Raw genomic sequence first — 27,134 nt, 5'->3', positions numbered from 1 at the left:
CTGGGAGAGTAGGCCCATGGCCACATTTCCTCCTAAGGTCTCTGCACCACAGGAAGGGCCGGGAGAAGGCAGTGAGGGTGTTCAAGCAGGACCACTCGCCCCCTGTGTGTAGAGTCCAGCCCTCCCTTTGGTCATGGTTCTACAGGGTCACCTTCCTCCAGGAGCCCACCTGCTCCTAAAAGGCTCTTCCACCCCAGACTTACAGGAAGGGCCCACCCCGCTCACTGTACCTCTGCCGCCCGAGGGTGCTCCAGCCTCCTCCTGCAGGCAGGGAATGGGGGGAGCCGACTTTCCCCACGGTAGCGATGGCCTGGCCGGCACAGATTTGCTCTTGATCCTCAGGCTGTACTGGCGGGCCAGCTGGTACACCTTGTTCTTGACTCGCTCGCTCACGTGGCCATCCATCACGTGGGAGAGCTGGACGATGCGGGGGTGCAGTGGAGCCACCAGCTCCCCCTGGACGTCGCCGCTCAGCTCCTTCACGAGCTCCTTCAGCTCCCGGGCCAGGTGGGCCGGGCTGGGCCGCTCTGTGGGGGAGGCGCTCTCGGGGGAGGCAGTGGCCGACTCCTCGGTGATGGCCCCCAGCTCGTGCTCCTCCAGGATAAAGAGCGGTTCATGCAGGTCAAAACCATTGGCCTGGCCTTGGCTGGGCCCCTTCTGAGAGCTCTCCCCGGCAGACTCCATTCCCTCCCAGATCTTCACAATGTCTGAAGACGGCCGGAACTCAGTGTCCGTGATAGGAGCTGGCTCCCCAGCACTGGCCGGGTCGGGGCCTGGGAGGTCGAACATGGCCCACGAGGCCGGCCGGGAGCCCACCTGCCTCTTGTGCCCCAGTGGAGCCAGCGGCTCCGGGTCCGGCCTGGGGAGGCTGTTGAACCTGGAAACGGAGTTTCTTACCAGCCCCTTGGGGATGTAGGAGAGGCTCTCTCGGCGCCGGATGCTGAAGCCCGCATCATGGTGCTCTGCGTTCTCGTAGTAGCTCTTGATCTTGTCCAGCAACAGCCGGTCTCGGGTGGAGAGTGCCGACTCCTTCTTCTTACAGGAAGACCTGTCGGGTTCTGCCGGGCAGCCTGGGCTTGGGGGCTCCGTCCCGTTGACCGAAGGGCCGTTCTCCATGGCCGCCCCCACAGTGCTGTCCACATCTGGGGGCAGCTGCGAGCCAAGCACGTCGGTGGTGCTGCCATGCCGGGCTGAGCCCTTCTCACTGCCGTCTAGGCTGAGCACACTGCTGCTCCGGCTTGTCAGCCTCGGGCTCCCGAAGCCGCTGGCCTTGCCGTCCTCCAGCGCCAGGCTGCTCCGCCGAGAGAAGGTGCTGACGAACCGCTCAGCAATGACGCTGGCCTGGTCCAGCACGGATGGCGGCAGGAGGCTCTCGGGCTCCTGTGTGGCACCCATGTCCTCCTCCTCCTCACTGCTCAGAGCCTTAAGGTCCTCGGTGCTCTCGGCCACCGCAAAGTCCACCATGTCCCCCGGGGGGTCCAGCCCCAGCAGCTCCTGGTGGGCATCAAGCTGTGTTTCCAGGACCTCTGGAGACTCCGTGTCTGAGGGCACCTCCTCGATGCTGGGAACTTCCACAGCAGCAAATACTTCCTGGTCTGTCTCAGGCTCAGGATCCGGCTCAACCTGGGATAACAGAGCTTATGTGAGCCAAAACCCGCCCTCATAAGATCCAAAGGATAAGGGGACAGCATGACTTGCCTCAGCTCAGCAAGAGGGCATGCAGTTTAGGACCAAAGGCAATGAGAATGAGCACAACTCAAGAGTGAGGACATAGGTCCTTAGGGAGAGGAAGGTGATGATGTCCCCCAGTCATCATGCAGCGTCGGGGCTTGGGTCATAAAACCCAAGGAAAATTCTAAGAACACATATTGGGTAGTGTTGGCACCTCTCAGTGGCAGCCTGCCTGGGAGCTAGAGGGACAAGGTGGGAGCATACAACACAGCATATGCCAGATGGAGAGGCAGCTCCCTAAAGCCCTACAGGCCACATGGGGCTTGTTCTGGGTTCAAACCCACCTTCCCTGAGGGGCCAGGACCTCATGTGTAGATGAGGGTCCACGGGGCAATAGGACCACATGCTAGAGTCCTGTCAGAGGGTGTAGACAGGCATTTGGCCCCTACCAGCCAGCGTCTGGCCCTATGTACAAGTCTGCAGATGCCTTGCAGACAGGCAAGGAAGGAAGTAAATTCAAGAACTTCCTCCTGACCACCTTGAAGGTCATCTGAACCATGAAACCAGCCAGTACAGGCAGCCTTCCAGAGGGACCTTTAGGAAGAAGAGCAAACGTGCTACATTCTAAGGAATCACAGCCAATTCCAATGGTTCTAGGCGGGAGTCTGCAAAGCAGAGCCCATGGTTTCGGCCTGCATCACCCAGCATGGCAGCTGCCGGCTGCCGGTGGCTTCCAAGCACCTGAAACGTGACGAGTCCAAACTGAGAACAGCCATAAGGGCAAAATACACACCAACTGCAAAAACTTCGTGCGAGGTATAAAATGTCATGAATGGGTTTTTCTATTGATAACAGGTTGAAACAATAGTTGGCATTAAATAATTAAATAATCTGTTAACGTGGCCGCTAGAAAACGTAAAGCCATGCCTACGGCTTGCTTCGTCGGTCGACTGGACTCGCATCCAGCGTCAACCAGGTTCCTGAGAAGGAACCTAGTTCCGGGCTGGGAGGCCTGCCCGGGGGGGTCCAGGCCTCAGAAACATATTCTTATCACTTCAGGAAAACAAAGGTATCGGTTCCACAAAACCGACAACAGCACGGGGGAAGGTGGGCTTCTGAGTCACAGACTCTGATCCCAGCTCTGCCCCTCAGAAGCTGCCCAATGTCAGGCACGTCACACAACTTCTCTGAGCCTCTTTCTACCTGGGCTGTTGGCAGGGAACAGAAGGAAGAAAGGAAACACTGGACATGTAGGAAGTGCCCGGTGGATGTCACAGGTGTGACTTAAATGTCTGGCATGCTGGCGGGGGCAGGGCCTTACGCCCTATACAAGGAGGCCTGGCTGAAGGGACCCAACATCTGGTCACTTCCACTAATAGGGCCCTCGACAAGCATCTGCATCTGCCCACTCACACCACCACACACTCACTGGCCAGACAAGCTTGCTGAAGGGCTGAAGAGTCCCTGAGGGAGGAGGAGGAGGAGGGACTGTGTCCCCATGGGACCAGCAGGAGAGCCCGTGCCTGGAAGCCCCACGTGCAGCCCCGACGCGCCAGGCACTCCTGCACTGTTCCCCTTCCGCTGGCCACTCACCTCTGGCAGCGAAGAGGTGGACTCAAAGCTCATGCGCTTCTCAGCACTAGTCGGAGACCGGCTGCTGGGCCTTCTACGGCTCTTGGGGCCTTCGGACTCCCTACGCCCCTTCTCCTGCAGGAAGCAGAGGGCCACCGTCAGCTCCTGGGACAACTGGGAGCTCGTCTCTTCTGCAGCCCAACATGGGCAGAAGCTTCTGAGCCCCAAGGGGGCTGGGCTGTCCTGAGGGCCAGCCTGGGACCTGAGCCGTTCTGCAGTCCACCTGAACTGCCAGGTCTGGGGACACAGCAAGCCCTGCCAGGTGTGTGGCCTCAGGCAAGTCCACCCCGCTGGGCCCCTCCAGCCCCGCTGTGCGCTGCCTTCTCCCCCTCCCCACCACCCCCACCCCATTAGTCATGCTCACTGGGTAGTATGCTAGTTCACGCCCGGTACTGGAACAGCACATGCCAGGGGCTCACCAGGGCGTGACAGCGGGCAAGGAGTTAGTGCTGATGGCAGGAGTGAGGGAACAGGACGGAGGGGCGGGAGGGCAGGGGAGCGAACCCCCAGATGGGCATGCGCTCGCCAGGGAACATGCAAGGAGGAGGGGAGATCAAAGAGACACCTCACCATAGCGCCCCGGGAGAAAAGTAAAGCGTTGGCCCGATAGTGCCAGCAGTGGAGGGCGGCCAGCAGGGAGCTGGCAAAGTCGGCTACCTGCTCCGCCACTGCCAGGCTCTCCTCCTCCTCCTCCTCCTCCTCCTCCTCCTCCGAGCCTTGGGGCTCCAGCCCGGCCCCCTTCTCGCTGCCTTCATGCCCTGCCAAGTCTTCCAGAGACACCTGAAAGGCCTGCTCCTGCTCCTCCTCCTCCTCCTCCTCCTCCTCCTCCTCCTCCTCCACCTCCTCCTCCTCCTCTTCCTCCTCCTGCTCCGCCCGGGCAGCCCCTTCAGCCTCTGGCTGCACGCCCTGAGCACGAGGAGGCCGCCCAAAGTCCAGGAGAACGCCGGCACTGCCTGCATGCTGTTCAGAGCACAAGACCCCCTCGTGACCAGGCTCCGGGCGAGCCCCCTCCTCCGGCCAGCGGCTGAGGGTGGGGAGGCCTTACCCAGAGAAAGCCACACCTCCACACCCAACCCCTGGTCCCCACCAGGGCCCAGTGAGGATGGGGGTGGGGGTCCTCAGGGTGGGAAGCCGGAACCTGGGAGAGCTGGGGCTGGAGCCTGGTCAGGAACTCAAGACCCAGAGAGAGAAAACAGAGAAGGCCCAGGCCGGACGGCCACCAGGGTACCGTTCCAGGGAAAGGGTACAGAAGGGCCCCCAGGGCAAGGGCCAAGGCTTATTCATCTCTGTGACTCTTAAGACAGAGGCCAGCACACAGTAGGTGCCTGCTAGGGATTTGTGGACTGCGCGAAGACAGTGTGAGCTGAAGAGGTGGGGGCGCTGACCTGGCAGCCCCACCCCCCTCCATCAGGCCCGTCCTGTCTGCCCAAATGGCCTTACCTTCATTCCCGCTGTTCTGCCTGCTGCCACCACAGGGTTCCAGCACACACGCAAGGGTGACGGGAGAAGAGATCAGTAAGCAAGAGTGCCTCTTTACAGAAGCCAGGAGCCCCCCGGGGCAGGGCTCCCACTCCCAGAACCCTCACCCGGCCTCTCCTGGGCTTTCAAAGGAATGACTGACAGAGCAGAGGCCCTGGGAGAGGCAGAGCAGCACAGGTCTATGCGTGTCTCTCACTCCTGCTGTTCCCCGAGGATAGCGTGCAAGGGGCGTGTGGGGAGGGAAAACTCAAGCCCCCTCCCAGACAGCAAGGGAGGAGGCCCACCTCCAGGGAGGAAGAGAGGCAGTGTCCCCTCTAAACTGTCCTCAACACCCCCACCCAGAAGGCTACCTGTGTCACCTCCCTGCCCCTATGCTAGAGCTTGACAGGAAGGCCTGGCCGTGCCGCACTCACCTTTCTCACTGAGTTGCCTAAGCTGGTGTCTGGTGGGCTCTGAGAAGGAAAGCAGAGAGTCAGTGCAGGCCTGGAAGGAGCCGTGCCAGGCCCGGTCCCCTGCTCACAGCGCCGCTGCCACCACCAGCTCGGAGGCCCCTCCAGCTCGGCCGCCCCCAGCCCTAGGGCTCCGTACCTGCCATGCGGCGAGGCAGGGCCCAGGCCACCCCCGGCCAGCACCCCGGGGACCTCCGCTATCACTGCCAGCCCCCAGGAGCAGCTCTGCCCACAACTGCTGCGTGAGTGCACCCGGCCCAGGGCCTTCAGTTCCGGGGCCGTGGCCCCATGCCACCTCCTTCAGACCAACCAGCCGCATCTCTGGAGATCCTTGGCTCTACCTCAAGCCCCACCCTCCCTGCGAGAAGCACCTCAGCGCCTTAGCTACACCCGAGGCCAAGCCCCTCGCAGCACCCCTGGCTGGAAAGCAGAGGTCGCACCCGACTTCCTACGGCCCTTAAGGCCTGGCTCCATGAAGCCTCGCTGCCTGCTGGGGAGTGTTGCCCGGCCGAACAGGGGCTGCCCAGGCTCTGGGAACAAGATACGAGACACACCCATTAGGCCGATGGTGTCAGCACCCTGGACCCCAGCCCTTCTGGGAACAGACCTGAGACGGGCAGGCAGGGAGAAGAAGATATGTGTCGAGGGACATCTGCACAGAGACTTCACCTTAACCCATCCTGTTCTTGCCCTACTGGTGTTAACTGGGAAGCCCACTATAAACTTGGGAGGCAGGAGGAAAGTCTACCGAGGCCTTCCGGCTGTTCCTGAGCATGGGGGAGCATGCTGAAGACGTTTTCTCCCCTGGGTGGGGGTGTGTGTGTGTGTGTGTATTCAATTGTATTTTAAGTGAGAAATGTAGAATGCCCTATTCTCTCATCTTAAAGCTTGTAATCGAGAAGATGTCAGAGGTGATGAGCAGTGACAGCAGCACCTTCCGTACACAGAGTGCTTCCCTGCCCGGCTCAGCAACCTGGGAGGAGGCCACCCGGAGGCAGACAGAGCAGGTGGCTCCAAGCTTCGCTGCAGTGCTCACACAGGGCCCATGTCTCCCTCTCAGCAACTTCCTGGCCCTTTTTTTTAAACACATTTTTTAATGATTCTTTTTTTTATAATGTTTATTTATTTTTGAGACAGAGCTTGAGGCAGGGAGGGGCAGACAGAGAAGGAGACACAGAATCTGAAGAAAGGCTCCTGGCTCTGAGCTGTCAGCACAGAGCCCAATGCAGGGCTCGAACCCACGAACCTTGAGATCACGACCTGAGCTGAAGTCCGACGCTTAACCAACTGAGCCAACCAGGTGCCCCCTTTTTTAACACTTTTTTTAAAGTAACCTCTACACCCATCGTGCCTGGATGGCTCAGTCGGTTTAGCAACCGACTCTTGATTTCGGCTCAGGTCATGATCTCATAGTTTAGGAGTTCGAGTCCTCTCTCTCTCTCTCTCTCTGCCTCTGTCACGCATGCTTTCTCTCTCCCCCTCAAAATAAATAAACTCAAAAAAATTTTTGTTTTAATAAAAAAAAAGTAAAGTACTCTCTACACCCAACATGGGGCTCAAACTCCCGAGATCGAGGGTCACATGCTCCACTGACTGAGATGGCCAGGAGCCCCTTGCCGGCCTGTTTTTACCCACACCACTTACAAGTGCAGTCAACCGATTTCAAACAACACAAGCGGGGGAGAAGAGCCGGTATAGGCGAGCACACTGCAACAGACTAGAACCAACGCTCCGGGGTCAGGACGGACACACGGCAAATGCCACTGCCCTAGAGGTTCACACACCGCAGCGATGCTGTCCCTCCGACTCCAGAAAAGTTCAACTGTGGTCAGCATCCTCTACCCTAAAAGGCTCAAGAGCAGGAAGCATGTTTTAGAAAGAGGTTTGTGTCAGGGCGCCTGAGTGGCTCAGTCACTTAAGTGTATGACTTCGGCTCCTGTCACAATCCCACTGTTTGTGCCCCACGTCGGGCTGTGTGCTGACAGCTCAGGGCCTGGAGCCTGCTTCAGATTCTGTGTCTCCCTCTCTTGCTCTGACCCTCCCCTGCTTGCACCCTGTCTCTGTCTCTCTCTCTCAAAAATAAACATTAAAAAAATTTTTTTTTAAAAGAAAGATGTTTGCTTCATAATGGTTAAAACGAAAGTATGAAAACAAGTAAACAGAATGCAACTCTGCAGTGTTCACGGGCAAAAGTCTTGGTCATGTGGAAATTTAGCTCTAAAACAGCCCATTTCCCGAATGCCTTGAGAGCTACAGTTTGGATGCTGATGTTACAAAAGACAGTACTGCTGTTTGAACCACCACCACCATCACTACCTCCTTGTGCCAGAAACTTCCAGTTCAAAGCCATGGCAGGTTAAAGGGGAACGCTAGAAGGGCAGAAAGAACGTTACAGAAAAAAGGAAAACAAAAAGGGTCAGAAATGTATGAAGTAACATCCCCAATTTGGGGCTTTTAACAATACGACATCATTAAAACTTTTGCAACCATAGCATATTTGCCTAGGGTTTAAGATCCACTGGGAGGAATACGTAACCAAACAAAATCACAAAAGCTCTCCAGAGACCGCTTGGCTCCCCATCTTCCAGAAAACCAAAGCCCACGTGTCAATCCACATAGTTGTTCAGGGGACCCGTGGTCACAGCCAGTCAAAGCCCAGGGCACCACGGAGCTCCAAGCCAGGACAGTGCTGCCAGTACTCTCGAATCTTCTCTCCAGGGGTTTCTGAGACATTTCTCCTCCCAACTCTCGCCTTGTCTACATCTGGTAGTTACCAGCTGAAGCTAAATCTGTCCCTGGGCCTCGGACTGAAGAGTGGAGTACAAACTGACAGACAGACGTAGAAAACACACACACACTTATCACCCCCCAAGCTAAGAATGAAAGCAAGGCTTTCTCTTTTTCAACAGACGATTCATTCCAATAAATCCAAGTACATAGTCGCAAGCCCAGTCATGGAAGAAAACCCAGCAGAGGAAAACTGAACTTTTCCCTGAGACTCAAAGTAAATATTTCCTGTCTGGATTTGGTGCCACTGGACGTCTAACTTGTTTTCCCTCGTCCTGCCTCTGCTCCACTCTGCTCCAGAACCAGGCTGGGGAGCACCCATGACGTCTGAGCATCACTCCTGGCCAAGCCCCAGGACTCTGAGCGGCAGAAAAGCAAAGGTTCGGTCGCAGGAAGGCTGACGGACACAGAGGCCTGAGTAAGCAAGCACTCCGGGGGCACTGGAAAACGTGGGCAGCCTGGGTAAAAGGCCTGAGTAAACAAGCACTCCTGGTGTGCAAGAAGGGCCCGAAGCAGGAGCACTGGGAAGGGGCGCTCCACACGTGCCCAGCGACCCTCCCTCCTGCCCCTTCCCAAGATGTCCGGAGACGTGACAGCCAGCCCCAGTGCCGCTGCCGAGACAGTCCCCCACCCCCGGTCCTGCCCACACAGCCCTTCCCTTACCAGACTGCCGGCGCCCCTGACGCACATGCGTGGACACTTCGTCCTGGGAGGACCAAGCCTTCTTCAGGCGCTCTGGGCTGCAGCGGTACCGGCTGGGGTCTGCACACGACATTCACAATCAGCCTTGGCCCAGACTCTGACCACACCTGACCACACCTCTGCTGCCCACCCCAGCTCCAGGCGCCAGAAGCCTCCAGAGCTCCCTCCTCTTCCGTCTTCCATCCAGGAATGTGAGGCACTGGGAGTCGCACCTGCCAGCAGGACCGTGCCCCTGACCTTGCAGCAGACCCCTAGCCTTTGCCAAAAGGAGCTTCCCCTTCCCATCCTCCCTGGTCCCTGCAATGTAAGCAGCAGGCAGAACTTCCCCAGGATGCAACACGACCTAGAGATGTGCACAATTAGGGGCAAAGCAGGCAGAGAGGGTGCACTTACAGTAGGAGTCCATTTCCAAGATGGCCTCCTTGGCCTGGAAGGAAAGGAAGCATACCCCGTTACCACCTCACTTGTGTGCCGTGCCTCCCTTGGTCCCCGGCTCGGCTCTTACTGCCCTGGGACACCCACAGTGTGATGCTGAGGCCGATGGCATAGTCTGATCCCCACTGTCGAGTGGAGCCCCTGGCACTGGCTGAGGACTGCCTCTCCCTGCACCCCATCGGAGGAGGTGGGGTACCCCCCAGGAACTCGCCTTCTGGGGGATAGTGGTGTGGTGGTTCTCCAGGATGAGCCTCTTGATGTGGTGCGTCCAGCTCCGTTTCTCCTCCACTGTCTTGGCCTGGAAGGACCGAGGAAGACGGAGCCAGGCGTTACTGTCACCGCCTGAAGCCATCCACTGTAGGCCACACCTGTCAAGGGGGCAGCGGCAGAAAGATGGCCTGTGCTGGGCCTCCGCGAGGTTATCGTAACTCCTCAGCATGAGCCTGAGAGATGGCCACAATGATCCCTGCCTTCCGGAGAGGGACACCGAGGCCCAGAGCTAATTGAGCTGAGAGGGCAGCTCGGTCCCCGGCCTCCCAGCCCTCACCTGGATGTTGTACTGCTGCTTGCTGTGCTTGTAGTGGGTGACGGTGAAGCACAGGGAGTCTCTGGTGCTTTCAATCAGCATCAGGGAAGAGCACTGGGGCAGAGGGAGAGTACAGTCAATCACAAGAAGCGATATTGGGGGGTGGAGTGACCTGGGGGCCCAGCCCCTTGAGACCATCTGGGGAGGCAGGGAGAGTAATCTCAGAGAGACAGAGCTACATCCACACCAACCCAGAGCCCATGAAGAGGTCAAGAAATGCAGCCTGGGGGTGCCTGGCTGGCTCAGTTAGTAGAGCATGTGACTCTTAATCTTAGGGTTCTAAGTTCGAGCCCCACACTGGGTGGAGAGATTACTTCAAAATAAAATCGTTTTTAATTAATTTATTTTTATTTTAAGAGAGAGAAAGAACAGAGGGAGAAGGAGAGAGAATCCCAAGCAGGCTCCACGCCCAGTGCAGAGCCTAACTCTGGGCTCGATCCCATGACCCTGGGATCACGACCTGGGCCAAAATCAAGAGTCTAACACTCAACTGACTGAGCTACCCAGGCACCCCAAAAATAAAATCTTTAAATAAAAAGGTGTGGAGACTGGCCCACTAAAATGTGGGAGGTGGAGAAGGGGGGATGGGGCAGAGAACATGACAGCACCCTGGTTACCGGGATGTGACTCTTGTAAACAAAGTGATCTCCTCGCTTCTTGGTGATGAGCAGTGCTTTGTCAAAGAGGAAGAAGGTCCTCTCATTGCGCACACGGTGCACGCGGAACGTGCCCTCCAGGACGAGCTCCCCATAGACAGTCAGGTCTGGTCCCTTCCAATTGATGAGCAACGACTGAATCTCCTGCAGCAGAGAAGCCGGGAGCTCCAGAGTCCAGGGTGCCTCAGAAACTCCCGCAGACACAGCCACCACCTGTACCCGCCACACACACGCTGCCACCGGGGCTCCCCACGGGGAAACCAGCCCTCGCTCAGTCCAGCAGCAGCTGTGTGTCCTCTCCCAAGCACCACCGCACCCCACCCCACCACCCCTGCATGCCCCTCCAGCGACCAGCCCTGCAGCACCTGGAGCCGGACTGCATGCTCATGCCTCCTCTTCATGTCATTGATGTACCAGGCCACGCAGGTCATGGTGTCAATGGCATCCTCCACCACCTCAAAGCCGTCTTCTTCTTCATCAAAATGTTTGGCAATTTCCTGTGTGGGAGACAGATGGGAGACAGGCGCTTAGGCAGCCCAGCCTCAGGCCCCACCCCTCTCCCAGTCCCCCCCTCCCCCCCCACCGACATCCTCCGGAAGACCTTTGGGTTACCTGGAGCAGCAGGTGGTACTTGAGGATGCGCTGGACGGGCTTCAGGAGGTAGGAGCCCAGGGGCAGAGAGTGCTGTAGCAGCTCCTGCCGGTCCCGAAAGAACTTGGCCTGTTGTTTGTCCCGCATGCACTCGGTCAGGGTGGCCACTGAGCTGGGGGGGGGGGGGGGGGTAGGCGGCCATCACTGCCTGGGAAGGCCTAGATGGGGGCATGTGGTGCTCCAGGCCCACCAAGTAACTCTACTCCCCCTCTCCACCCCAATTACTCACTTGGGGTAGTTGTTGCAATACTGGGTGTAGATATCAAACTCCTGGCTCTAAGAAGAGAACAAAGATGGTGACTTCTGGGAGATGGCAAACTTGGGTGTACCAAACACATGGCCCTGACCCCCCGAGTCCACTCTGCCCCCTTTCCCTGAACACCTGCAGATCCACCTTGTACCCATCTCTCTGGGATGCCCCCTCCACCTACAGCCCCTGGCTCCACCCCAGAATGCCTTCCCAGCTGAGGCAGGGCACCTGGCAGAAGCCTCTGAGTCCCCAGCAAGGTGGCACAAGAGGCAAGGACTCAGCCCTTCTTACCCTTTCCACAAAGCAGCTGGCCACAGCCACGGGGTCGCTATTGCAGCCATCCAGGTCTCGGAGTAGCTGGCTGGGGGCGGGGGGAGTGGTCATCAGACCCCAAACAGCTCACAGCCTCCACGGCCACCAACAAATCCCCTCCCCAACCTCCTGGCTCCCAGATACACAGACAGCCCTGGTGTCACACCAAAGAGTCAGGGCTTCCCCCCTCCCCCACCCAGAGTGAGCCCCACACAGGCCAGCAACCAGAGAGTATTCAGCACTGCCGCAAAGATGGGGAGCAAAGGAGCCCCACATGCTCAGCAAGCAAGAGAAAGGGGACACGGGTACCCACCTCTGGAGGAGAGACAGCTCCTCTGCAAGCAGAAGGAGTCAAACACACAAAGGCAGAGATTAAAGGGGCAGGAAGAAGAGGGCTGGGACTCCCAAAGGAAGCAAAGCCCCTCCCACCCTGCTCCATGCAAACAGATGCAGAAAAGGGTGCACCTGACCTTGGATGGGGTGCTATGGGAAACCCTAACAAACAATGCTCCCTTGTGGCCTCCCCCCATGCATCTCTCTTCCCAACCCCCACCAGCACCCGGCCCGGCCCCCTGCACCTGCCCTCCGGGCCTTCTGAAGCTTGCACAGGCTGAAGTCCCTCAGCCCATCTCAGAGAGCCGGTAAGTTCCTCGTGTCCTATCAATGCTGTTCCCTCTGGCACTCTCCTCCGACCAGTGCCCTTGCCTTGCTTGCCCTGGGGGATCTGTGGGCCCAGGCAACACACGCCAGATCCTCAAGGGGCCCCTTTGCCCTGAAGCAGCCTCTCGCCAGGCCCTACTCAGTCTTCCCTTTTGCCTGGTCTGTTCATTCACCTGATGGGTCCGACCAGCTCCAGGGAGCCCCAATTTCCCATGTGGTCAGTGGGAAGGTGAAGAGGAAGTTAAGAGATGTGCAAGAAGGGGAGAAAGATGGAAGAGACAAGGGGGGCACAGAGGGACAGAGAGAAGAGCATCACATGCCAGAGTCCAGCCATTCCCTGAGGGGTGTGCTGGCCCCGGCTGGACCTAACATGTGCATGGCCCCAGATGGTCTCCCCTGCCTGACAGGAAGCACATCAGCCGCAGGGCACGTGATCCCACACCCCCTCTCTCCTACAGGGAGCTAATTATAGTGCCATTACCCACCCACGGTCAGCGATCAGCACCCCAGCCCACATGTCACATCCTGAGACGGGCCTCACAGGCAGAACACAGTGCGTGTCAGGCCCACTCCATACCTGTTCAGTGCATAGATGTTTTCTATGTTCCCAAAGAGGGCGCTGACTTGTTCTGGCTGCAGCAGCCCAGGCGTGTCAATGATCTTCAAGAGGTAGTCCTGCGTGGAGGGAGGCATCAGAGCCCGCCCCCGCGCAGTCCCATCCCCCACCTCCTCCAGCCACACCTCATTTCTGTACTGCATTTACAACTACAGTGTGACTTTGCAGATATGGCCCACCATACCAGGCTGCACCGTTCCCCACCCCGCAATTAATCTCCATTCAGAACCTCAGAAATAGGGTCTTTGCAGATGTAACAAGTCAAGGATCTCAGGACGATATCCTACTGGATTTAGGTTGGGCACTAACTCCAACGACTGGTGTCCTTACAAGAGGAAACGACACAGAAGGGCGCCTGGGTGGCTCAGTCGGTTAAGTGTCCGACTTCAGCTCAGGCCATGATCTCATGGTTCGTGGGTTTGAGCCCCGCGTCGGGCTCTGTGCTGACAGCCCACTCAGAGCCTTGAGCCTGTTTCAGATTCTGTGTCTCCCTCTCTCTCTGACCCTCCCCTGCTCACACTATCTCTCTCAGAAATAAATTTAAAAAACATTAAAAAAAAAAAAAGAAGAAGAAGAAGAAGAAACGACATGGAGAAGGTGGCGAGAGGAAGGTGGAGGCAGAGGTGAGGATAATACATCAACAGGCTGGCAGCGACCACCTGGCAGAGGCCGGGAGATGGGCACGGAAGGCACTCTGCCTCCTAAACCAAGACAGACTACACGTCTGCATTTTACCCACACAATTACGGCAGCCCTAACACACCCCAAACACACAGCTCCCTCCACAGCGAGCAGACGGCTTTCTCAGCGGCAGCCACGTGGCCACTTTCCCGTGTGTCCACAGTGTGAAACGCTTCACCAACATGGCCCTGCGAGGTGGGTGTGTCTTCATGTCTCAGGTGAGGGACCTGAGGCTCAGGGGCAGACGCAGGTGCCTGAGACCCCACAGCCAGGCAAGGACAGAGCAGGGATCTGGGCACAGGCAAGCAACGTCCAGGCTAATGTCCTCACGGTGCTCAGGGTCCATGAGCACAGCAGTCCCCGCCCCTCCCCACCAACCGTGCCTGCCCCCTAAGGGCCTGCGGGAGGTTCTGTGGGCCGGCCACTGATGTGACCCAAAGTTGTAAGGCAGTGGGAGCAGTCAGAGCTCCCCAGGGCAGGACACCTGAGACCTCCTACCACTCCATGGGAAGCAGGTCTTCTGGAACAAACTGTCAGGGAGAAGTTCCCTTCCATGGGTGGACGCAGGTTTACAAGAGGGTGGGCCACCAGGTGCCAGAGGCCGGCCCCCCTCCCAACTCAGCCCCTCGGGTGGCAGCCCTCACCTCCACGATGCTGCGCAGGTCCTGCACGTACATCCGCTCCGTCTCCACGATTTCCCGCACCACTCGGCCCAGGTAGCTGAGCTTGTGCGCCGGGGCTGCTGCGGCCCGGCTGCCAAACGGGGACAGGGGCCCCCTCACGCTCTGCCAGCCGCTGGAGTTGGGGTTGCCGTTGGGGGGGTGCCGGCCACGGGGGGAGCCTGCCCCGTTCTCAGCCGAGGCCTCAGAGACGCTGGGCTCCTCCATGGCACCGCGGCTGTCACGGGACGAACCCGACGAGGATGTGGTGGAGGTGAGGCTCACCGGCCGCCCCTGGCTGCCGTCTTGGCGGAGGGAAGCAGACACAGGCATGCTGGCATCGCTGCCTGGCGAGGGCACTCCGGGGAGATTCTGGGCAGGACAGACAAAGAATTCAATCTCGGGACCTTCCCAGAAACAGAAAGCGTGGCTGCTGGGGGAGGAGGGAATGGGGAGTGAGTATTTAAAGGGTCCGGAGTTTCCATTCTGCGAGGTAATCAAAGTCCTGGGGATCACGGTGGTGACAGATGAGCAACACTGGGAACGCACTTTATGCTGCTGAAACACCACACACTTAAAAATGGCTCAAATGGAAATGTTATGTCTATGCATTCCACCAGTGTTCAAAACCACAGCTGTGAATGTGGAGGGGGTCCCTGCCCTCAGAGCCCACCAGCAGGCACAAGGAGGCCCAAGTAGCATGCCTTCCTCGTGCCAGGCTTTCCCAGGGTGAGGGGGGCAGACCACATCCAAGGACAATAAAGGGCTCAGAAACCTGAGCCCCAGGAAAGCAGGGAGGACATCTCCCACCACAGCAGCAGTCAGGGTGCCTTCTGACAGGACCCCAAGCCCGGTTCCTCTGCCCTGACAAAGCTCCCAGCCTCTCGGAACCTCAGCATCTCAGCACCCACCCGTGGGTTGCATCAGCGAGGATGCGGCGACCTGCTGCACGTACAGGTCTGACTGCGGTGCCTGGCACGGGGCAAGGGCTCCATAAACTATCTGATAATAAATAGCGGCTGTCAAAAAGCACTTCCTAAGCGCCCACTTGTCGGGGCCTGTGCTGGGGTCGCCAGCAAGGACAGGTGAAGATCTTGCTCTTAGTGGGGCACCTGGGTGGCTCAGTCGGTTAAGCGTCTGACTTCAGCTCAGGCCATGATCTCATAGTTTGTGAGTTTGAGCCCCGCGTTGGGCTCTGTGCTGACAGCTCAGAGCCTGGAGCCTGCTTCGGATTCTGTGCCTCCCTCCCTCCCTCCCTCTCTCTCTCTCTCTCTCTCTGCTCCTCCTCTGCTCATGCTCTGTGTCTGTCTGTCTGTCTCTCTCTCAAGAATGAATAAACATTTTTTTTTAAATTTAATAAAAAATTTAAAAAAAAAAAAAAAAAAGAATTTTGCTCTTACAATCTAAGACAACACACATGCCAGAGGGTAAGATTCTCCTTGGGATTACGTGTCTGGAGCACCGGCGACTTCACCCTGAACCTGAAACCTTCTGGATCCTGACAGGGAAGGAAGGCAGAGACAGTACAAAGGCTCCCCAACCCCCAGCACCTGGTGTAGGCCCTGACTCAACCCGGGACCGGAAATGCCCCAGGGCTGAGCCACCCATGAGCCTCCCTAAATTCCCTTTAGCACAGCTCCTCAGAAAGCCAGCAAGCAGGAAACTGCTCGGGGAAGGCAAACACAGCCCCGGGTGGACTTTACTCCCTGAGCAGGTGGTGCTGTTCACAGGCAGGCCAACCTGGAGCAGTAAGTCCGGGAGAGGCTGCGGCCTCTGGGAAAGGGATGAACATTCCACCCAACTCCAGAAGACTGCAATTCACCAGCACCACTTTCCAGAAAGGGTATTTCATTGCTATTCCCACAGGAACAAAGTTCTAGAACATCACGGTCACTACCACTGACCCAAAGTCTTCACCTCTAGCTCTAGGGCTCAGAAATCACTAGACCGGAGCCTAGAACTCTTCACAGCTTTGAGGATCTAGAAGGTGGCCTCAGTCTGGCAGCCTTGAATTTCCCCCTGCTTTTCTGTGCCTCTGGCCTAACCTGGAACAAGTACCCCTGAGCTCCGGCGTTTGCAAATGTCCTCTTTGCCTGGTCATGATTATCTCCCTGTCTACCCCAAGTCATACCTCCCCGCAACATGTGTCACTTATACCCAATCTTCATGTTTCAGATTAGAAGCCCCTTTCTAAAAACCTCCCCAGAATACAAACCTGGAGCCCCCTTCTACCTACTCCTACAGTGCCCCAGGATTACCCCTACACTCCCCGTGTGACTGTGACTAGTGTAAGATGCCCTGCCCCAGAAAGGGACCTAAGCTCAGCGGCCTTAGAGGTGATCTGACAAACGGATGATGGTGAACAAACCATGCTTCACCTGAGCCAAAAGTCAAGAGCCCAGCAAGGACCCTCTCCAGCACAGCACTTTGCCACTTTAGGTCTCAGCCTGGGCAGAGAGAGGGCTGTCACCTCCTCATCCATCTACAGGAGCCTCTCATTGTGCAGATAAGGACACAGTGGTAGCGCTGAGGCCATTCCAGCCTTCCCCTTCCCTTCCAGGCGCAACAAAGGCAGATTAATTAACAAGCTCATCTTGGTGAAACTCTGAGCATCTCAGAGGAAAGCCCCCTGGGAAATGCAACATTGCTCCTTTTCCTCCCTCCTCAAAAGAGCCTTTAAAATTAACCAACTAGGCCTTTCTACAGAACCAGCCCGCAGGGTAACACTGTCATTTCAGCACAAAGAAAGACACAGATCCAAACTCCGCCCCAAGCCCTTAACCCCCAGTCCTGTGGGACTCTGGTGTCCTTTCATAGCCTGCTGCACTGTCAGGCACTGGCCCCAACTCCCCGCTGTCAGTAGCAGCTGGAACAATGGGGCAGAAACTCATGGCCTAAGGCCTTTCCCAGATCAAACCTGGGGTCAGTCAGCCCCTAAGGGGATGTTAAATGGCAAAGGCCCAGGTCCCTAATGGATTTCACATCCGGCCAGGTCAGTTTTAAAGTAGAAGATTAGCCACAGCCCCCCTCTCCCCCACACACACCCTCTCTCAGGGAGACTAATCTCTAAGGGGTGGCTTCTAAGGGTCACTCTTTGGGGACCCCATTGCTATATGAACACAGAAACGAAAGCATCTTTTCTCCTTGGAGAAATTTCCTCTGGTTGAATGGAGTCATCTGCCTGCAAACCAAGCTCCCATTCTCAAAGTCATGCCCGCGCCCAGGAGGCCCCTGGGGCCGAGGAGCTGAAGCTGGAGTGTTCTAAGTGCTGCGGACACAACAAGCCATCTGCACCTCCTAACGACCTTGACTCTACAAGGTCGGCACCATTATCCCTCTTTTACAGACCTAGAACTTGAGGCCACAGAGGTAGCATATGGTAGCGCCTGGATTTGAACTCAGGCACACAGGCTCCAGTGTTCACATCCCCCTGCCCCGGCTGCTGCCTCCCTAATGGATTACACACAAGGCTGGGCCACAATTAGTCACAGACCTGAATGGGTTGGCTTTGCCTCAGCATAAGCTGCAGGGGGCTTATAAAGACCTGTTTTAATGCAATATTTAACAAAGGCCATGGAGGTAAAGGAATGAGAGTTAAGATTCCTTCCGGCTATTTCTAGCTATTTCTAGACAGGCTACTTACTATGTGACCTCTGGCCCTTACCCTCCACTTGGAACAATGTGGAATACAGATTCCAAGTCAAAGGATAGCAGGTCACAGAGGGGGGAAAGCTTGAGGTCACCGGGATCGCACTGTAATTCCTCACAGGAGAGCGGCTCTGCAGGGACCAGGAGCCCCAGGATCATGATGCTCTCAGGAGCAGGAAGCTTGCTGGAATAGAACTTAAAGACCCAAAACGGGCGGAAGACAAGCATGTGGGGCGGTGAGAGCAAACCAGGCAGAGTCCGGGGGAGCAGGGCGGAGGCACTGTTAGTAGAGCCTGAGTGCAGTCTGGTCCTAAAAGCCTGATCCCAACCAGTACTGTGTGTGTGGTTTGGACTCCCAACGAGATGGCAGGGGACTGCCCACCTGCCCCTGAGCAGAGGCAAACCCTTCCTTCCTACCTCTTCCCTGAGTAGCATCCTAAATTGTTCAGATTCACCTCAAAACCAAGATTAGAACCCAGGTCTCCAAATTCATCTGGAAGACACAGTCTGCTGGGGAAGTAGGAGCCTAGAGAAGGAGGTGACAGTCAGAGAGCCGCCGAACCCCCAAGCCAGGTGTCCACCCCCACCCCCTCCCACCACACCCAGGCCCCAGTTCTTCGGAATGTCCCCCAGCCGTGACCTCTTCCCTCTCAACATGAGTCAGTCCAATCATCAATCAATGAATCAGTCATCTGGAAAAATTACCTCCAGTCCCACGCCTGTGAAGGTCCCTTAAGCCTTTCTTTTTGATGAACCCAAGAAGTGGCTCAGACATACATTTTGGGGAGGGAGAGGCAGAGGCAGGAGAGGAATGGAGATTTGTGCCATTTTTTTTCTTTTTTTTTTTTTTTTTTAACTTTCTCTAAATTTAAACACAATCCACACCCTTCCTCCACCCACAACTCTCCAGGTTATCAACTCCACCCGCTGAAGACCTTCGGCAGGTGGGGAGGCAGGCTGCAGCAGGCCCCTAGGATTCCCAGCACTGCTGACTGGGGTCAAGTCCCACATCTTCTCCTCCTCTCTAGGCTTCAGAACCATGCCCCCAGCCTAACCCACTCCCCTGCCTCCAACAGAAAAAAAAAATGACAAAACTCACAATTAGCCCCCATGTTCTGCCCTCAGGCCTCTGGTCACTGAGGCAAAAGGACCCCCCCAACCCCCACCCCCAACCCCCGCCCACCCCTCTGCCAATTTCAGAAATGATGGTCCTACAGAGAGGCATTCACCCAGAACCTTCTGGAGAACCTCTCCTTTTCTGGTCCTGGGGAACCCCCAGGACCCAGCAACATTCTCTCTGGCTCTCCCTCCTTGGCCAGCAGGCTGAGGAGAAGGCCGGAGAGGGAAAGGGGCACCCACTGACAGCCCTCCGTGCGAGCCAGCTCTGGAGATGCCCCAGAAAACATTTTGCCTCAAACAGGCAGGGCCCAGGGGCGGAGGAGGCTGATGTCATCCTTTCACCTGCCGCCCTTCACCCCACACCCAAGAAGCGGAAGCCTGACACACCTGCCCTAGAGGCGGGCAGGAAAGGAGCAAGGGGCTCTCCCAAAGGCAACTGCTCCCAAATGCCCAGGCCCTGCACACCCACCTCCCCAGGGGCTTCCTTCATCTCTCAATGACACCTCCTATACACCCCAAAGGCTCTCAGAACCTGCCAGATGCCTTTGACCTTCCTCAGAACAATCCCCCAACTCCCCTGTCAGGAGCTCCTCAGAGAAGGTACCAGAAGGATGCAACAGAGAATAGATAAGGCTTCTCCAGACACACACAGCAGGAGCAAGGTGAACCTCCTCAGAGATCTCCAACAGGTGCTGAGCTCGCTCAGTAGTGCTGTCACCCACAGCTCCATGCCCGACTCTTCCTGTCTCTTCTTGCCGCTCCCCCTCGGCCACGCCAGTGGGAGGACACCTTTCACCACAGCCCTAGAGACTTTCCCAAGGACAGGAGGATCCCTGAGAGGGTCTGGCTCCTTGCCGCTTTCCAGAGCAGCTTCCTTACTCAGGCCCCTCCCAGCCCTCCCCGGAAACTCAGGGGCCCAAAGCACTCTAAGACAAGGGAAGGCTCCCTGGGGAGTGACCGTGTTCGATGTGTTCAATGTGAGCAACGTGACTGTCACAGTGGCCACGCAAACAGAGTGAGCAGGGTTTCTGGGTCACAAGCCCAGGCCAGCTGGCTCAAATTCATTTCCCCTCATGAATTTTATTTTCCCTGGTGAATTCCTTTTCCCACCACCCCAGAACAGCAGGGGCCACCAAGTGTGGCTGAGTCCTTAAAGCAGGACTTCAGTTCCTGGGAAGGAAAGGGATTGTGGCTGCCAATGGAGCCCTCCCACCTGAATTCTGGGAAGTCTGGGCCTACAGGCTGAAATCCAGAAAACTCCCAGCCTGGCCTTGGAAGGGAAAGAGAAAGCCCTGGGCATCTGTCTCAGAGGGAAGACCACACCTCACTGTCCCCACCACCCCACAACCCCAACATTTGCTCATGCTGTTTCCCATACCTGATATTATGTCCCAGACCCTCTCCCCCTACACAAATTCAGTCAAATCACCTCCTTCAGAAAGGCCTCCTCAACCACTCATTCAACCCAGCCCATTCAACACACACACACTGTAGGTTGTGCCCAGCTTCAAAGAATATCCACATCCTAATCGTTGGATATAAGGAACGTACAGATGTTGCTTTATACAGCATAAGAGACTTTGCAGACGTGATCGAGTTGAAGCTCTTGGGATGGGACATTTCCCCAGGCTGCCGGAGTGGGCCTGACCACAGGGGTCCTTACAGGAGGAATGCAGAAGGAGTCAGAAGTTGATGTGACAAGAAAAGCAGAGGGACAGACAGAAAGAGGCTGGAAGATGCCAGGCTGCCTGCTTTGCAGACAGAGGAAAGGAGCCACAAGCCAAAGGATGGAGGCAGCCTCGGGAGGCTGGAAAGGGTGAGGAGACCGTTCCTCCCCTACAGTCTCCAGAAGGACACAGCTGTGGGCCCAGATTCAGTTCTGACCTCCGGTGCTGTAAGGTAATAAATGCATGTTGTTTAAGCAACTAAGTTTGTGGGGTTTGTTAGAGCAGCCATAGGACACTAATATACAGACACTTCTTTAACTCCAATGACCCTGAGTATCACTTAAATAGGGTCCTTGGGGGTCCGTATGTACATGCTTTGCTGGACTAGACACGAAAACCCAGTGGGCCTGGGCCTCCTTTCCTGTACCCTTCCTTCACCCCCAGAGAGCAAGGCACATACTAGGTGCTCAATAAACACCCGCGGTGGCACCCCTCACCATTCCCACAGTAGGTGAAGGCTAAACAGGGGTCAGAACGGAGGCCTGAGCCAGCTCCTCCTAGACGAATGAGTTTCCACGTTAGTCACTGCCAGCAGGTTTCTAATCTGCCAAGAGGTACCCAGGAGCGGTGACTGCTCATTCACCCCAGCAGGCCTGTCCCACTTGGCCCCAGAAAACGGACTAGAGCAGGGGCGCAGCTGTCTTGCCATCAGGCCACATATCAAGTGACCAGCCAGAAAAGAAACTGAGAGGAAGGGAAAAGTGGCCAAGGAAGCACTCTGGAATTTGAAGAAGAGACCACAATAAGGTCCCCCTACCAATATTCCAGGAAGAGCTGTCTACCCGGAAGTCTCATATACATGTACATGAAAGGCAAATGAGAGCACTAGTACTGATTAGAAATTGCTATTGCCAGGGCACCTCGGTGGCTCAGTTGGTTAAGCATCCCTGACCCTTGATTTTGGCTCAAGTCATAAGATCTCTCTCCCCCGCTCTCTGCCCCTCCCCCACTCACATTCATACTCATTCTCTCTCTCTCAAAATAAATAAAACTTTTTAAAAAACTGCTATTGCTCACAGCCAGGGTAGGTCAACTTGGCTCCCAGCACAGCCTGTCACCAAGGGAAATGACACAATGTCCCCAGAAGATGGAGCAGCTAAGGCTGGTGCTACAAATCATGGACAGATTCAATGTCCCAGAGGCCTCACCATTCTCGTCACTAGGCCAAAGAGGCTCACAGGACCTCCACTCCTTACCGGCAAAATTCAGGAACCTAGCCCTGCAAAGTTGCCACCTTGTTGTCCCTAAAGCCCCCACCCCCCAGCACCACACTGCAGGGACTGCTTGACTTGAGGCCTCCAGGCTGAGGTGGGGGGAGGGGAGGAAACTGGAACCACACCTTCTACAGTCACAGCATTTACTGTTGCATCATGTTCAAAGGCAATGGAGAACCTCAGCAGGAACCAAGTGGGAACAGAGGGGTCCCCAGCAGAGGAAAGAGAATATGCAAGCGTACGTGTGCATGGAAGTCCATGGAGCAGAGGTCACACACGCTAAATGGATTCACAGGCTTTGGAGTCAGGCAGACCTGGCCTGAAAGCCAGCCCTGTGTGGTCTTGGGCAAGCCACTTGACAGACCTCCAAGTTCCTCATCTGCAAAGTGAGAACAATAGCACCAACTTCACTGGCCACCAAGATTGAGATGATACAAATAGACCAATTCGTGCACAGTAAGCCCACTATAAATGGTAAGGTGGCAAGGATGGACAAATTATTATTTGTTCCACAGAAACTGGGACAAGAAATGTTTTTCCAGATTGTGCCTAAAATGTTTACCCCCATCCCAATTAATAATAAAGATAAGGGGCACCTGGTTGGCTCAGTCGGTTAAGCGTCCAACTTTGGCTCAGGTCATGATCTCACAGTTCATGGGTTCGAGCCCTGCGTCGGGCTCTGTGCTGATGGCTAGCTCGGAGCCTGGAGCCTCTTTCAGATTCTGTGTCTCCCTCTGTCTCTGACCCTCCCCTGCTCACACTGTCTCTCTCTCAGAAATAAATAAAAAAACATTTAAAAAATAATAATAAAGGGTTAAAGGGTTAAACTTGGTGAGCATGACCTAATCCTCCCCCACCAACCATTCATCATTTATAATCCCAACATCGATTTGAAACCATGATCTTATATGAGAAAATATAGAGCACTTCAGCTGGAAAGGAAAACAGTCTGATATCCATGCCCAACAGAAGGGCAAACCAGAAGATGAGGTATGAGTGAGTCAGAGTCCTCTGCTGCAGCAGGCAGAGCACATTCCTCAGGGATCTACAGGGAGAGACAGCATGTGCTCCCAGGAGCTAATGATGAACAGGGCCATGGAGGGTGACCAGGCTGAGCAGGAACAGAATTTAAGGAAAAGTAAGGTAGCAAAAGCACAAGTAAGTGAGCAATAAAAATCATCCTTGACACTAGTCCCTGGGTTACTGTGTTTCTTTAGGTTTTCATTTTATTTTATTTTATTTTATTTTATTTTATTTTATTTTTGAGAGAGAGAGAGAGAGAGAGAGAGAGCGAGCAGGAGAGCAGGGGCTGGAGGGAGAGAGGTTGGGGGGGAGGGGGGAGTGAATCCCAAGTAGGCTCTGACTGTGAGAGCTGAGGCCAATATGGGGCTCAAACCCACAAAACGTGAGATCATGACTTGAGCCAAAGTCAAGAATTGGATGTTTAACTGACTGAGCCACCCAGGCACCACACTGGTCCTTGGGTTTTAAAGAAAAGATAAAATCCAGCTCCAAGGTGGACATAAGAAGGACATAAAGCAAAACCATAAAGTATTAGGAAAAGCCTTGCTATTCACCCATTTCCTAAATCACAAAGAAATGTCAAAGAGGGGGACAACAGCAGAAAGTGTATGAGCCCAGGGACCCCAGCCCGCACTGCTCAAACCCAGCCCTAGCTCTGCCCCCAACTAGCTGGATAGCGGCTAACGAGCAAGGCAGTGAGCAATCTATGCCACAGTGCCTACCCTCTCATTTAGGGATGACAGTCCTTGCCCTTCCTAAGTCGTGAGCGTCAGAATTCACTGGGCAAGTATTTTCAAGCACTCACTCTGCACAAAGACATTGTGGCGGCCTTGTGGGAGACAGAGATGAATCACACATAGAGCCTGCTCTCAAGAGCGGATACTCTATCAAGAGAAACAAGACAAGCGCATCAATAACAAAAGGAGGCAGAGAATGGGGTCATGAGCAGCATGGGAGTTCAAGACTGCCTCCAGTTTGGGGAATTCATTCCACACTTCTGAGCGTGATGCTCGGCCCTCGGGATACTGAAATGATTAAGACACTGTCTCTGTCTTTGAGGAACCAATTCTAGAAGGAAAAACAGCCACATAAATAAGTTATCCACAAAGCAATGCCTTGAGGGCTGGTACAGAAGTACAAACACATAAACTGTGCTAACAGAAGAGCGAATAAGTAGTGCCACCTGGGCGACCTGGGCAGCTTTAAAGGAGGGGATATTTCAGCTGAGCCTTGAATGGTGAACAAGGTTTTACTTGCCAGGTGAGAAGGGACGTGAGGGCCCTGGATGCAAAGACAGCAGCATGAAAGAGTTGAGCCCCAAAGAACTGGGACAGCTCACAGCAAGGGGCCGGGCTGGCAGGAATGGGAGAGACTGTAGGCATCGGCCATGGCTCTGCGGGAAAGGACACCCATGCCTGGAAGAACATCTACCAAGACAGGTAGGGAAGGGCTCTAGGAGATGAGGTGTGAGAATGTGCCCCAGAAAGGGATAAACTGCACATGGGGAGTAGGTGTCCATATAGCCAAAGAGTGTTCAGGAAGAATCCAGAGGCCCAAGAAGGTACTGACTGTTTGTAGAGAGCTTCAGGGAGGAGAAAGAGAGAAGGACCCAGGGAAGCATCTGCTAGAAAGAACAAGACCTGCTGCAACCCTTGTGATGGGGGCAGAAATGAGGATCCCAGTAAAGGTGAAGACACAAGCTTCGTGTAAGTTAGAAGCTTCTGGAAGCAGGAAGAGAATATCTACTCTAGAAAACTGAGAGACGGGGGCTTAACCAGAAGGGAATGTCCCATTGGGATTCCAGGCCAAAGGCTCTCTCCTGGGCTGAGGACTGGTCAGAATACATCTCACCACCTGAGGATTTTTTTTCCCTTCCCCAAATTCTCATGTTCCCTCCCTAAGCAAATTAGAATTAGGGGGCAAGGCTGCCAACAGAGAGGCCACCCCAAATGCAACTTCCTCTCTACTCCCAAGCATGACCATCCAGACGCAGAAAAGTGTGTAAATGTGAGCAGCACCCCGCCACCCCCTTAGTGAACTGCTTCCATCCACCGAACCACTCTGGCCTTCCCCATCTCTCGGGCACTACAGCAAAAGTGCTCCAATGACCCCTCCTTCTTTGCCAGGGATGCTGATCTTGGGCCTGGTGCCTGACCCAGAGAAGTTAGGAAAGTGAATTTTCTTCTCTAAGGCAACCTGTATAGGCTCTAACAACAAGTGTCGACTTTCAAAGGCAGCCAAGGCCTTAGACAGCAAGGCCTTCCGGGACCCCTCTCCCAGAGTCCAGGAGGCCTCTTCCCACCCCCAGCACCTGTCTCCACCCCCCCACCCCCCATCCCCGGCCCCTTCTCTTCTAAGGGGCCTCAACCAGGGAGGCCCAAGAAACTCATCCAACCAGTTCCCAGGTGGGAGGAAAGGAGCATTCTCCCTTAGCTGAGAGGCTAGGAGACCAGAATGCAGAGAGGAGGGGCGGCTGGCACCAAAGCCCCGATTCTGGGGTGAGGGGATGCACTTGGCACGGTGCAGCACAGGCCGGGCAGCACAATCCCACTCCTGGAAAAGCCAGGCCTTGATTCAAGGTTAGAAAGCATAGTCAAGTCAGGGTGGCAATCTGCCCCCTGACCTCCCTGCTGCTGTGGGCTGGAGCTCCAGAAGTGGTGGGCACATCCCCTGCCTGGGGGGCTGCATCCGGGATGACACAGGGTGGGGGAGAACTTCCTTTCACTTGCTGACCTGCCACCACTTGATTTTATCCAAAATAACCACCCTCTGTGGATTCTGGGAAAAAGAAACTTCAGGAAGAAGTGGGAGATTAGCTCTGCTTTTCCCAGCGAGTATGTGCTTTTGTGCTGGGTTGCTCCACTAACCACCCAACTCTGAACGTTCAGAAATCAGAAGGCCCCCTGAAACCCCCAGGAGAACCGTCTACAGTCACCTCTGAAACAGGAACACAGGGCTGCCTTGCTCTTACCCAGCCACAGTTGACAAATCCACTAGAAGCCAGGGTAGGATAAAAGAAACACACACACAAAAACAAAAAAACAAAAAACAAAAAAAACCCAACTCTCCTACACCTACATGGGGTTCCTCAGTTTCAGAACCCCCAAGGGAGAAACCTACCTTTTGCCCCCAAACCTGAGGCTGGCCAGGTTTCACCAGGGAGTGTGTAAAGGCCTGGAGGCCCCCAGCTGAGAATCAGGGCCCCTGGTACCCCCTGGCCTGGCCTCAGCCAGGTACCTACCGCCTTCCTCAAAAGGGCTCCCATCGGAGCACCGAGAGGGCCGCCTGGGGCCCGGAGCTGCGCCCTCCCAGCCCCGGCAGCAGAGCGGTTAACAGGCTTGGGGCGAGCAGCGGGCTGCCACCGACAGCCTCGGGAATTAAAGCGCCCGCCGCCTCCTGCAAAAGCTCTTCAATCAATGTCCTATTCAGAACCAGTTCTGCGTGTGGGTCATACTTTCTGCATTTCTTTCATTCCTGATTTCTGCCCCCCCCTCACCCCCTCCCCCCATGGAGGAAATGAGGCTTCTCACCCTAATTCAGCCAGGTCCCTGCTGGGTGAGGACCCAGGGCCACAGTCTGGCAGGTAAGCACGGCCGGCTGAGGACATGCAAATACCTAAGCAATTAAACACAAGGGGACACTAACTGCAGGAAGTCAAATACAGAAGACACTTGAACAAAGCCAGATCATTCACCAGCACAACAATACTCCATTTATGTGGCTCCTCCCCCACCCCAGGCCCTCAAAGCCTGAGGCTATTAACCCTCGTCCTTATAACAGCCAGGAGCACAGGAAAGGGGCAGGTGGGTAGCAGGCGTTAGTATCCATTTTACAGATCAGGAAACTGAGGGACAAGTGCCTCCCCAAATGTCAGATTGGAATACCAACTAGCACGTTATTAGGGTGCACCAGGCATCGTCCTAAACACAACCTCTGTGTAGTCTCTTCACAACAACCTCAACGTCCAGAGCCATAGGCTCCTTTACCCAAGGCCAAACGGGGAGGGAAGAGGGCAAAGCCAGGGTTTCCTGGAATCCTGCTTCCAGAGCTCTTCGCCATTCCTCCCGCCATTCCTCCAGTGGGGCCTTACGAGATGCAGATGGCACTCCTTCAGCCCACTCTGTGGGAACGCCCTCGGGCACTTTAAGTTTGATGAGTAACACCTTGCTCAGAACAA

At 55.6% G+C, this 27,134-nt stretch overlaps 1 protein-coding gene across 5 annotated transcripts in view; it reads right to left on the bottom strand.

The window, feature by feature from the left end:
* The window catches only part of PLEKHG3 (pleckstrin homology and RhoGEF domain containing G3), a 42,816-nt gene that overhangs the window by 1,600 nt on the left and 14,082 nt on the right, over positions 1-27,134 (bottom strand). For 2 of the 5 annotated variants that reach the window (XM_039242146.1, XM_039242148.1), the window contains exons 2-18: positions 14,212-14,598; positions 12,848-12,945; positions 11,590-11,659; positions 11,278-11,324; positions 11,010-11,160; positions 10,763-10,894; positions 10,359-10,541; positions 9,703-9,795; positions 9,367-9,453; positions 9,114-9,147; positions 8,682-8,780; positions 5,672-5,761; positions 5,196-5,234; positions 4,744-4,766; positions 3,961-4,263; positions 3,265-3,378; positions 231-1,623 (exon numbers count right to left, since the gene is read on the bottom strand). In XM_039242146.1, coding sequence (XP_039098077.1) covers positions 231-1,623; positions 3,265-3,378; positions 3,961-4,263; positions 4,744-4,766; positions 5,196-5,234; positions 5,672-5,761; positions 8,682-8,780; positions 9,114-9,147; positions 9,367-9,453; positions 9,703-9,795; positions 10,359-10,541; positions 10,763-10,894; positions 11,010-11,160; positions 11,278-11,324; positions 11,590-11,659; positions 12,848-12,945; positions 14,212-14,559 — 3,304 coding nt within the window. In that variant the 5' untranslated portion in view covers positions 14,560-14,598. Of the gene's footprint in view, positions 1-230; positions 1,624-3,264; positions 3,379-3,960; positions 4,264-4,743; positions 4,767-5,195; positions 5,235-5,671; positions 5,762-8,681; positions 8,781-9,113; positions 9,148-9,366; positions 9,454-9,702; positions 9,796-10,358; positions 10,542-10,762; positions 10,895-11,009; positions 11,161-11,277; positions 11,325-11,589; positions 11,660-12,847; positions 12,946-14,211; positions 14,599-26,198; positions 26,215-26,487; positions 26,533-27,134 lie in introns of those variants that run through there. The other 3 variants (XM_039242147.1, XM_039242149.1, XM_039242150.1) reach the window with 3 other exon arrangements.

Source organism: Hyaena hyaena, unplaced genomic scaffold (genome assembly GCF_003009895.1).
Source record: "Hyaena hyaena isolate Hyena2069 unplaced genomic scaffold, ASM300989v1 scaffold_208, whole genome shotgun sequence".
NCBI classification, from domain to species: domain Eukaryota; kingdom Metazoa; phylum Chordata; class Mammalia; order Carnivora; family Hyaenidae; genus Hyaena; species Hyaena hyaena.
The sequence above is the reverse complement of the archived record's forward strand: the minus strand, read 5'-3'. Positions and strand labels throughout refer to the sequence as shown.